The 12,937-nt window shown below is 40.9% G+C and overlaps 1 protein-coding gene across 3 annotated transcripts in view; it reads right to left on the reverse strand.

The window, feature by feature from the left end:
• Positions 1-10,807: 10,807 nt before the first annotated feature.
• VPS26A (VPS26 retromer complex component A) overlaps positions 10,808-12,937 on the reverse strand; it is a 33,684-nt gene continuing 31,554 nt past the window's right edge. For all 3 annotated transcript variants that reach the window (XM_060642560.3, XM_060642559.3, XM_060642562.3), the window contains one exon: positions 10,808-12,862. In XM_060642560.3, coding sequence (XP_060498543.1) covers positions 12,749-12,862 — 114 coding nt within the window. In that variant the 3' untranslated portion in view covers positions 10,808-12,748. The remainder of the gene's footprint in view (positions 12,863-12,937) is intronic.

Here is a 12,937-nt window from a genome sequence, read left to right on the forward strand (position 1 = left end):
ACACCGCAGGGCGCAGTGTTGACCAGGCTGGTTGGGGGGGTACTTCTGCTGTGGGCACCAGCGTGACTTGCTGACTGGAGCACTAAAGAGCATTTCTCAAGTTTCTTGGATTATTAACTTTGGTTTTCTGTTAGAATAGCGTGAGAGGGCATAACCTGATCTGGCCTTCAGGAGTGTTGCTAAGGAATTTTTTTCTGCAAGTTCTTAGGTAAACCCCTTGTGTGACACTTGTGTAAGTACTCTTTTTTTAGTATGAGCAGTTTGTGTACGTCGTCCAGGCAGCTGAGATGTCACAACCGCATAGCACTAAAATGTCCTCAGTACCCCCAGAGTTTCGTTTCATTTGCATGGGTTGAATACTGTGTCATAGGAGTTTGCAACATGTTAATTCAAAATACGCTGCTGTATTTTCCACATCTCTCTCATACCTGAAACATTAAGATCTTGCAACTTGAAGGGACGTGTCATGTGATATGTAATACTCCTGCGTCAAATAGGATACCAGTAACAATTTGTTAATGTGCCTTTCATTCCCAGGATATATACATATTGATGTATATGCTGATCACATACACGTATACGTGTGTGTGTGTGTGTGTGTGTGTGTGTATATATATATATATATATATTTGGTTTGGTTTTTAATTTTTTTTAATGTTTGCTTATTTTTGAGAGAGACAGAATGTGAGCAGGGGAGGGCAGAGAGAGGGAGGGAGACACGGAATCTGAAGCAGGCTCCCCAGGCTCTGAGCTGTCAGACTCTAGATGGGAGCTCGAACTCCTAGTCAGAAGATCATGACCTGAGCGCAATTGACTAGCCAATACTTGTTTTTAAGTAAATTCTAGCCCCAAGATGAGGCGGGAACTCAGGACCCCAGATCAAGAGTCAAATGCTCAAGACTTAGCCAGACGCCCACACAGAATGTATTTCAAACCTCAGAATACAAGTAGATAACCCTTTGTTCTCAAATAATTTCAGATCTGGTTTTAGTGATAGGAACTGTACATGTTAAGTAATGCAAATGCTTGTTACTCAGGCCAGTGAGAGGTCAAAGAAAGGAGCGATTTCAGATCCTTAAGGAAGTTTCTGCCAGACTTAAAAGCAAATGAAACAAGACAAATAGAGAAGTTGTAAGGAGATTCTCTTCAGAGAAAAGGTGTAAGCAGACGCTTAACTATGGAAAAGGCATACTGAAAAAATTTAAATGCCACGATTAAGACAGGCTTCCTTCTGTGTTTGGCAAATTGTTGTTAAATTTTTGAGCAGTTTAGAAAGCGTCTAGGATAGACTGGAACAGCTGTCTGCCCCACCCCTTTCCTCCAAAAAACAGGGAGGAAAACCAATTACAACTCTCCAAAATTTCTAGCTAAAGAGGGTAGATTAGGGTATCTGAATTATGGTGGAGACCATGTATACGGAATAGAGAGACTTAACAAAGGAATCCTTAGGACAATCTAAATATGATATAAAAGGCCATTAAACAAGGATGTCTCATCAGATTTGGAAACTGGGAGAATGAACAAGCCAAAAATTTAATATGCCTTTTGTTATTATTATTCCTTTTGTTAGTATGCCTGACAACCGTTTATAATTTGGGGGCCAGAATCAGCAGTCGTTACTAATCTTATGGATGTAGTAACATAGTCCAATACAGCTTTGCAGAAAAAAAAAAAAAATCTTAAAACACTTTTAGTGGTAACTTTGTTTGTACCTCCTTGCAGGTATAAATCGTGGTCTGAATTTTATGATAGTGTATATAGGTTTTCCTCTTCAGCCATTAGCAGAGTTGAATAAACATTGAAACGGGAATAGTCAATTTAAGATTTTTGCTTTTACAGGATAGAGAGCTGTCATTCCCTTTGGGAGATGTTTACAGTACTGTTATCGGCACCTGGTACTTATTAGAGACTCCATAGAATGCAATAATCATAACTAGTATCCTTGCCTGCTCTCAAGCCTCCATCTTTGTGACTTTGCTGCTTTGATGTTTTTATTTATTTTTGAGACAGAGAGAGAGCATGAAGGGGGGAGGGGCAGAGAGAGAAGGAGACACAGAATCGGAAGCAGGCTCCAGGCTCTGAGCCATCAGCCCAGAGCCCCACGCGGGGCTCGAACTCACGGACCGCGAGATCGTGACCTGAGCTGAAGTCGGACGCTTAACCGACTGCGCCACCCAGGCGCCCCGCAATGATGCTTTGAAAACACAAATCTGATTAAGTTATTCCTGCTTAAAATCCTTCAGTGTATTCTTGGGGCGCCTGGGTGGCTCAGTCGGTTAAGCGGCCTACTTCGGCTCAGGTCATGATCTCGCGGTCCGTGAGTTCGAGCCCCGCGTCGGGCTCTGTGCTGACAGCTTGGAGCCTGGAGCCGGTTTCAGATTCTGTGTCTCCCTCTCTCTGACCCTCCCCTGTTCATGCTCTGTCTCTCTCTGTCTCAAAAATAAATAAACATTAAAAAAAAATTTTTTTTAAATCCTTCAGTGTATTCTGAATAAGTGTTCAGATAAAGCCCATACTCCATTAATTTGTATGGCATCCAAGGCCCATCCTAAATTAACTCTCCTTATACTGTCTCTCTACTTCCTGTATCTATCATTCCATTCATGCCAGAACTACATACCAGCTATGATGTCATCATTTCACATTGGGTGCCTCTCTTGTATGCCATAGGACCCAGTACAACTACTGTCCAGCACTAAAATTGTGTCATAATTGTGTCTCTAGAGTAGTACAGTTGAACAAGACAGGTTTGAACTTGGTGGGTCTACCAATATGTGGATCCTCTTTTGATAAGTACAGTATTTTTTTTTTTAGTTTTTTTTTAATATTTTATTTTTAAGAGAGCGAGAACGTGAGCGGGGAAGGAGCAGAGAGAGAGGGAGAATCAGAATCCGAAGCAGGCTCCAGGCTCTGAGCTGTCAGCACAGAGGCCAACGTGGAGCTCAAACCCGTGAACTGTGAGATCATGACCTGAGCCAAAGTCAGACGCTTAACCAACTGAGCCACCCAGGCACTTCTGAGAAGTACAGTATTATACAAATATTTTTTCTTATGATTGTTTTTAACATTTTCTGTAGCTTACTTTATGAATAGGGTAATACATATAACATTCAAAATATGTGTTTATGTTATTAGGCTTTTAGTCATCAGTTAAGTTTTGAGGAAGTCAGAAGTGACGCACAGGGGTGCCTGGGTGTCTCGGTTGGACGTCCAACTTCGGCTCAGGTCATAATATTGCTGTTCATGAGTTCGAGCCCCGCATCGGGCTCTGTGCTGACCGCTCGGAGCCTGGAGCATGCTTCGGATTTTGTGTCTCCCTCTCTCTTTCTGCCCCTACCCCACTCACACTCTGTCTCAAAAATAAATAAAACACTGAAAAAAATTTTTTTAATATAAAAAAAAGTTTTAACTTGAAGTAATCAAAGACCTGATACAGACAAAACATAGAAGCTTTGGTTTTCTGAGCAGATAAAGAAAAAAACTTTCACGTTTTATCAAAAGCAGACCTGCAATCCAAGAAAACTTTGTCTTCTTAGCGTACAGAAAAGCAGAATTTCAGTCTTATACCAGCGTACTTTTTTTTTTTTTTTTTTGGAGTTTATTTTGAGAGAGAGCACAGGCAGGGAGGGGCAGAGAGAAAGAGGGAGAGAGAGAACCCCAAGCAGGCTCCTCACTGTCAGTGCAAAGCCCAACGCAGGGCGCAAACTCCTGTACCTTGAAATCATGACCTGAGCCAAAATCAAGTCAGATGCTCAACTGACTGAGCCACCCAGGTGTCCCATCAGTCTTGTACCAATGTACTTTTAAAATCCATCCATTTCAACCTTAGTCCTGATCACACATAAAATTCTTTTCCTCAGGGCACCTGGGTGGCTCAGTCAGTTGAGCGTTTGACTTTGGCTCAGGTCATGATGTCTCATGATCTCATGAGTTCAAGCCTCATGTGGGGCTCTGTGCTGACAGCTCAGAGCCTGCAGCCTGCTTCGGACTCTGTGTCTCCCTCTCTCTCTGCCGCTCCTCACTTGCGCTCTGTCTCTCTCAAAAATAAACATTTAAAAAAATTTTTTTAAATTCTTTTCCAAAGATTTACGTTCACAAGCATACAATTTTTTTTTTCATTCTGATTGTGTCCTAAGCCTTTTTTCTCTAAACAACCCATCTCAAAATTACCTTTTTTTCTCTCAACAAAAGGTATTCCCATTCCTTATATTTTTCTCATGCATATCCTACTTCCCTACCTACAGAATTATTTCCTTATTTCCATCAGTCTTATTTACATTTAGCAGAATTTTAACTTTTAGAAACCTTCCTCTCCAATGAAAATTAAGTAGTAGCCAATTGTGAACTGTTACACCAGAATTCTTTTAGAGCTGAAATTCATGAATACATTTCATAATTTCTAAAAACGTAGATTTTTCCATAGCACAATCTTTCAGTAAAGCACAAAGCACATTTGCCAACAGAAGGTACCCACAGTTTCTCTGCAATAAGAAGCCAAAAGCAGAGAAACCTACATTCAATAATCAATGTTGTATGATTTTATTTGGAAAAGACTCAGATATCCAATGAATTCAATTTATCATTAACTTAGCAAAACTTCAAAGTTGCAGGTTACCAAAGATTTTGAAAGCTACTTAAAAGTTTTACCTATAAACCTTTTTTATTTAGTCTACTTGTTTTTGTCTTTTTAATGTTTGTTTATTTTTGAGAGAGAGAGGGAGACAGAAGATCTGAAGCAGGCTCTGCAATGAGAACACACAGCCCAATGCAGGGCTTGAACTCATGAACTGTGAGATCATGACCTGAGCCAAAGTTGGACACCAAACCAACTTAGCCACTCAGGTGTCACTGTGCATCTGACTCGATATCAGTTCAGGTCATGATCTCATGGTCGTGGGATCAAGCCCCACATCGGGCTACCCACTGAGCATGAAGCCTGCTTGGGAGTCTTTCTCTCTCTCTCTCTCTCTCTCTCTCTCTCTCTCTCTCTCTCTCCCTGCCTCTCCCCTGCACGCACCTCTCTCTCTCTCTCAAAATAAACTTTTTAAAAAATACTTATTTAAAAAAACATTTAAATTCACTTAAATACTGAATAAGTTGCAGCTGGGTCCACTAGAAGTCAATCAGTTTGTTCTCCAGTGCCGATTTTTACCTGGGGCACCTGTGGGGAAATCTGAAGTGGGTGTTTTAAGTCCAGGGAGGGGTGATCTTTGCTCCTTTGATAGTGAGGGTAGGAGGAGCAGGAGCCAATGCTGCTGGAGGCATGGAGGATGGTATAGGAGTCGGCCTGGCCCAGCCCACCAGTGATGGTGTGAAAACAGGAGGAGGGGAGGAGGAGAAGGGTGGAGGCAGAGTAGGTGGCATTCGGCCAGCAAGACTGGAGGCTGGTAAAAGCCCAGAGGGCAGTAGAGAGGACTCCTGGTCCCAAAACTCCTCCGCTCTGACAAATGAGCAGATGCACGCTTTCTTTTTTCCACCAACAAAAAGGGAAAATAGGCACTCCATGTTGGGCCGGAGAAGACAGGGAACTTCCCCCAAACAAAAGGAGTTTTGGCAGCTGCTTTGGGAATATTCCTTAAAGTCCCTGTCCTAAGGTAAACTAACCAGACAATTGGCTCAAATTAACCCAGGAAATGAATGATGGAGAACACCCCACATACAGTAAGAGTCAGGCAACGTTCATCCAGTCTTTTTAAGATACATCCCAGATCTGGGGCACCTGGGTGGCTCAGTCAGTTAAGCGTCTAACTTCAGCTCAAGTCATGATCTTGGCATGAGTTCGAGCCCCACATGGGGGTCTGTGCTGGCAGCTCAGAGCCTGGAACCTGCTTTGGATTCTCTCTCTCTCTCTGACCCTCCCCTGCTCATATCCTCTCTGTCTCTCTCACTCACTCTCAAATATGAATAAACAAACAAAAAAGATACATTCCAGACCTGACACACAAAAAGCAAAGAGTGACTTCAGAAAAAGAGGGAGGTATGTATAGCATCTGGACAGCCACCTGTTTTGTTTGATTTATTTTTGAGACCGAAACAAAGCATGAGCGGGGGAGGGGCAGAGAGCGAGGGAGACAGAATCTGAAGCAGGATCCAGGCTCTGAGCTGTCAGCATTAGAGCCCCACGTGGGGCTCAAACCCACCAACCATGAGGTCGTGACCTGAGCCGAAGTCAGACGTCCAACCGACTGAGCCACCCAGGCGCCCCTGGACAGCCACCTGTTTACAAGAGAGCTGTGCACCTTGGGGACTGGGTTTCTATCTCTTATAGTCCAACAGCTTGGGGTGCTTTTTATTTGACTCCAATTTAGTGGGAGATAGCCTAAGAGGGAATCCTTTGGGATTGAGGAAGCTGATCCCATAGTCAATTCCCACAGAACGAGGAGAGTACATTAATTACCTAGGAGTCCATTACCAAAATTCCCTTTTGCTTCTGAATGGCATCCCATCAGGAATACTGGCTCTAAGATTCCTGGGATTCAGAGTGGACGTAGGCATCCCTCTTTCTCAACTGCTCTGATTCCTTTGTACTCCCTGAGAAGGGATGTCAACCTCCCTCTGCTTCCCCGTTGCATTCTGGACTACAGCGGGTGCTGGTGCCGGTGAATGGACTGAAATGCCACAAAGATTGGGGCTGCCTCTTTCCATTTTGAAGGAACTGATGTATTCAGTGACCAATAATAATACCCTTTGTAAGTCTCTAGATCTAGTATTAATGGGTGGAGTAGAGGTCCTGGCCTTTAAGAAGGGGCAGCTATTCTCTATCAAGCATAACAAAACTAAGCTAGAACTACTTTTCAATCTGAGAGCAGGACTGGGAATGCCAAACAACCCCTGGGTAAGGGCAAATGAGAGACATGAGAAAATGAAAGTATAGAATTCCTATCTAATCCAGGCAATTTTCTTGTGAGTTTTACCCATGATCCAGTCCCAAGGGAATGGTCCCCTGTTGGGTGAGTGCCCCAAGTAATAGTTCTGACCAGTCCCTTTCAGGAAGCACACAGACAGACATATCTTGGATTTTATGCTCATGGAGGGATCACGCTGCGTTATTTAGGAAGAAACCTGATACAGGAGTCTTAAGGTAAGCACCTTCCTAATGACATGTATGGCCTTCCTGTGCCTGAGGAGAATACAAGTTTTAACAGGTAAAACAGGGAGAGCCTGATGTTTCTGAGCCCAACACCATTACGGCCAAGGTACTGGGATCCAGCCAGGTGGCAGGAGTTTGTCCCTCCCCGTAGTGTCGCCATGGGCAAAAGGTTCTGTCCTGAGCATTCGGGAAAGACACGTTCCGAAAGGTTATACTATTCAGTACATCCCCAAAAAGGAACAAGTAAGAAACAAAGATTGGGGATAAAGATGACTTATCAAGCCACATCAAGGCACTTGGATTCATTCCATAATCCCCATATGGGCTCCCAAAACTGTGGGATCACTGAGCTCAGTCAGGAAGGAATTCTTGAGATGTTTTACAAAGCAACTTAGTAAGTTTAAGCAGCACAGGGACAGGCCCCTGGGCAGGAGCTGCACTTTTGTTGTATGAAGCTGGTGGTTATATGCTTAGTGTTCAACGAGGAGGGAATGTACATAGGTTATAAATGTTTTCTTCAAGTTTCTACTCCTAAAATACTTTCACAAGATGTCTCTGGTGCTTATCATTCAGCTCGATATTAACTGGGTGAGATGTACAGACAGTCATGAGACCAGAATGTAGCAACTAGCATGTATTTGATCCTTATCAAAACTATGCAGGCGAGAGGTCAGTCATCTGGGGTAACGGTGAACATTTTTCCATTCCCGTCCCTCATCAGACTCACTTTTTCCTAAAGGAGGACGCCTAATTTTATAATCACTAGGAAAATAAGGTTCACTCATTTACTCAGATATTGAGTGTATTATATAATACGCACAAAGTACACCAAAACAGGACTGAGCCAAGAGGCTTAAAATCCATAAAATTAAAAAGTCTTTTATAAAAGTGTGGCAAGCACAGTCCTGGAGGTGTGCACAGCAGGTCTTGGAAACATAGCAAGGAAACATCTAGCGCTTTGACTTGGAGATGGAAATCGTGTTTGGCAAGACTGGACAGGAGAGCCTTACTATAAAGCTAGGGGAGTGCTGGCAGGGGAGCAGGCATTCTCCAGAGTCTCGAATAACTGGAACTGTTTTACAGTATTTAAGCTTTCTCCTGCAACTGAGTCACTAAAAGATTTTTGACAGGGGAGTGACATAAGAATTACGCTCATCGAAGGCCCCAAGCCTAAAAAAGGAGGTACTTAAGGGGGCACATTTTCCTCATTATGCCTTTATTTGAAACTTAAAATATGTTACATTCCAATCCAGGCTAGTATAAGCCCCTGGAGAATGCCTTTATGCAAGTTTGACAGATTCAGTTAAATATAAAAGGAATGAAATTAAAGACTTGACTGACTCACCTGGTACTTAAGACTTGAGTATTCCAACTACTTGATCCATATTGATGAAGGGGTCTGGAATATGCCACTGTGGCATAAACATTCTGAGTAGAAGACATTTGAGTTCCTGAAATCCTCTGCCTAAAAAGCAAAGCCTCCCAAAAGAACTCAATTGTCATAAATCCATTCTCAGGGAGCAACCAGGGAAGATTATCTCCTCACTAGTGAAGACATGGTTGGCATGACACCTAGAGACTTTTCTCACAAAATGATTATAGTTACCATCCTTTTTAAGTCACGTGCTTCCACATAACTGCCCTTTCTACCCCCAACTTCTGCTATTAAGAAGTCATTTGTAAGTGTCTTTTACCCCTTTCCCCTCTCAAGATGATCTATAAGGCCCCAAATTCTAACTATCGCTTTAAGTCGCATTTTTGTGAACTCCCTCATACTAAGTCCATCTTTTTTTTGCCTGTCTTTTGTCAATCAGCAGGCTCCCAAACACAGAATCCAAGAGGGTAGATGAAGTTTTTCCTCCCCAACAATTCAAAACACTGCCAGCCACTTGTTCTTTTTCTAATTATGTACTTTCCCCCTTTTATGATTTCAAAATAATAATAAAACTCCTTTAGGAGCTACTTCTCAAATTCAATAGAGCCTAAGTTAGAATTGGTTAAGTGTTCTAATTAAAAAAATAACTTTTTTTAATGCTTATTTTTGAGAGAGAGTGTGAGCGGGGGAGGAGGAGAGAGAGAGAGGGAGACAGAATCCGAAGCAGGCTCCAGGCTCCAAGCTGTCAGCACAGAGCCCGACGCGGGCTTAAACCCTCGGACCACACAGATCATGACCTGAACCAAAGTCGGATACCCAACCGACTGGCCACCCAGGCACCCCAAGTGTTCTAGTTTTTAATCTAATGATTGCATTTAAAAAGAACTGTAATGCTTGATTTCCAGAATTTCTCACTGTGGTCTCTTTAAAAGCCCAGGGTGCTGGTTTTACAAATTCTGAAAACCTTAGTTTGGGTGCTTTTTGTTTAGAATTAACATCTTTTAGATGTTAACATCCATGTTTATGTGTAACTGAAAAACCGTGAATGTGACAAATTAATGCTTTTCGATCTTTATAATTGAGAATTGCATGGTAGATAGGAAATGTGTGAGTAGGGGAAGTAGATAATTTACCAATAATTCTTTAAAGAAAACTTTGTTAGTGTGTGTAAACTGAACATGACTGCCTAATCAGAGGGCTGTTTAAGAATTGTTAAAATTCTAGTTTTTCTTTTTAAAAAAAATTTTTTTTAATGTTTATTTTTTTAGACAGAGAGAGACAGAGCATGAACAGGGGAGGGTCAGAGAGAGAGGGAGACACAGAATCCGAAGCAGGTTCCAGGATCTGAGCTGTCAGCACAGAGCCCGACGCGGGGCTCGAACTCACAGACCGTGAGATCATGACCTGAGCCGAAGTTGGACTCTCAACTGACTGAGCCACCCAGGCGCCCCCAAATTCTAGTTTTTCTAAAAACTGATGTGACTTTTAATTCATGATGTTCTTGCTATCAGAAATTCAAAATGATTAAGCTTTGACCCTCTTGTATTTTTTTTTTTTTAGTTCTGCTGAAAAAAAAAAAGTTCAAAACTACAAAAAAAATTCTTCACTAGTGATGGAAACAACTATTAACATGGTTTAGACAGTGGTTCTCAACCCTGGATAGGTTTTTCAATGCTGATATCCTGGCCCCTGAAATTCTGATTTTATTAGTTTGGGTAGGACCTGGCATGGTTATTTTAAAAATATAAAGTGATTTGAACATGCAGCCAAGGTCGAGAACCACTATAGTAGATATTGTACTTTCAGCATGGAGCCTGACACAGGACTCGATCTCACCACCCTGAGATCATGGAGCTGAAATCAGGAGTCGGTCACTTAACTGACTGAGCCACCCAGTCACCCCTGTATTTTTTAAAAATTACTTAAGTAATCTCTACACCCAACACAGCGCTCCAACTCACAGCTCTGACAAGAGGCACATGCTGTACTCACTGAGCCTGCCAGGTGCCCCTGACTTTTTACTAAAGACACAAATTTCCTTTTCAGTTTATTTCTAATTGGCCAAGTTTTTACTCAGTTCACTAAATACTGATTTCAAATGTTTATTCTCCAAATTGGTTGTGCAACAAAGTCTCAAGCAAAGTGAATAAGCATCTTATTTATGACAGTGTTTTCAGCCACCTAATTAAAAGTATTATATAACTATTTGAAATTGAAACCGACAATATTTATAAAAACTTATCACAATTATAGCTTCCTAAACCATGAGCAATTGTGGCTTCAACGATAAACCTGACAATGAGATTTGAGAATAGAACTCTTTCAATGATTCAATTAGCAAGTTCTGTATCATTTCAAATTCTTTATTATACATCATGGTTGCACAATTTGAGGCTGGTTAAATACAATTGGTTTTCAAAATTTCTTCAAATATTCCCTAATTACTACATGCAAGTGACCATGAAAATATTTGGCATTTTTAAATTTTGAAACTCTGAACAGGCACTTACATGAAGGAAAACATTACCATTCACAGAGAGCCACATTTAAAATAGATGCTCCAGCACATGGTACGTGGAACCTTTTGCCAGTAAAGAAGTTGGTTACTGACCATTTTATCAACAAAGTGCCACAGTAGTAAACAGGTTTAAAGAAATGTAATTTAGGTTACTTAGCTTACTCATAAGGTAAGGTTAACTGACAAGACTTGCGCTGAAGTGTATAAAAAAATATTGGTACAAAAACCAGTGAACCCTATGTGAAAGTAGTTTCACACAGCAGGCTTCATTTTAGTTCCTACGCCCCACATTTAGTGTATCTGAGCTCAGACCCCATGCATATGAACAGATGACTGAAACCTTCTTTTTGGAGACTTCGAACTAATGACTTGAATTTAGTGTTAACAAAATTTAAACAGAGTGGGTGAAGTTTAAATCTGAGATTGAACTAGCCAAAGTCCCAGCTTACCGAATATGAAATTGTCCAGATCTAGATAACTACATGCTTCACAGGTCCTCCTGAGTTCCCTATCCTCAAATTTTCCCCTAGCAAGGGAAGAGAATATTTGTGAAGGCAAGAATATTCTATTTGTATATATGTGGTAAAAAGATGCCTTAAATTAAAAAAAAATTCAGAGTATTTACGGAAAAATTATATAGTTCTAACAAACTTTAAAATGCCAACACAGAGTCAACTCAACATTGCAGAAAACATACAGTGGTAGCTGCTGGATGGCAGAGGCAAAAATAGTTACTTAATATGGCGAAAGAGAAAGAGAAACAGAAAGAGAAAGAGAAAGAGAAAGAGAATGAGAATGAGAATGAGAATGAGAATGAGAAAGGGAAAGAGAAAGAGAGAAAGAGAAAGAGAAAGAGAAAGAGAAAGAGAAAGAGAGAAAGAGAAAGAGAAAGAAAAGAAAAAGAAAAGAAAAAGAGGAAAAAAAGAAAGCGAAAGGAAGAAGGAAGGGAGGAAGGCGGGGGAGGGGGATAAGGTGGGGAGAGAAATAGGAAGAAAGGGAGGAAGGGCGGACGGTGAAGGAAGGAAGGAAGGAAGGAAGGAGGGGAAGGAAGGAAGGAGGCAGGCAAGCAGGCTTCGGGGAGATGCCACATAATCTCTTGGGAAATAAGTTTAACATTCACACCACAGAAGGCTTCAAAGAGGATACAATTCAGGAAGCCATGGAATAGTAGACTAAGAAGCACCTATGGTGAAACACTCCATATGCCTTTCCCAAACACACATGTAGAAACATAAATGTAGTTCTCAAAAATACTGAGACGCCATGTTTTAAATCTTTGCAGGATGTAAGGTCCACTCAATTTTTCTATTTTTATTTGAACACAAAATATTTAATTTTTTGCATGTAGAGAATAAGAGGTAATTATTAGCATGAAAAAGGAGAAAGTATTTATAATCAACATTACGAAGAAAGCAAATTACAAATACCAGCCTACTCACGTGAAAATCTTTAATGTTTATGTTGATGCATATCTGAGTGCTTATAATCAAATCAAAGTGTGCAGTAAAAAAAAAAAGAAAAAGAAAAAAAATGGCAGCTTAAGAAAGTTCCAGTGTTTCAAAGAAAGCGCTTTTTTTTAATGTATATACATGAAGAAAATTTAGTTGTATCATAAAATAAATGCAGCACTGTAAGATAAAGGAAGACTATTATAAATGGAGTTTTGGCCTTTCCCCCCCTACAAGCTGCAACCATCTTTAACCTGCTGAACGTAACCTCAATGGATATAGGAGTTTTTTGTTTTTCTTTTTTTCTCCTATTCAGTTCACATTTCAGGCTGTTCAGCAGATGCCTGGGAGTCTGGTGATTCAAATCGCTGGTGAAAGTTTGTTCTCTGTTTCCTCAATTTTTCAGGAGCTTTTCTCCATAAAATGATCTCCTAGTAAAACAAATGCAAGACATCGACAAATTAATATTCTCATATTATGCCTTAAGTTTTCACAATGGAAATAAT

Source organism: Panthera onca, chromosome D2 (assembly GCF_046562875.1).
Source record: "Panthera onca isolate mPanOnc1 chromosome D2, mPanOnc1 haplotype 2, whole genome shotgun sequence".
NCBI classification, from domain to species: Eukaryota; Metazoa; Chordata; class Mammalia; order Carnivora; family Felidae; genus Panthera; species Panthera onca.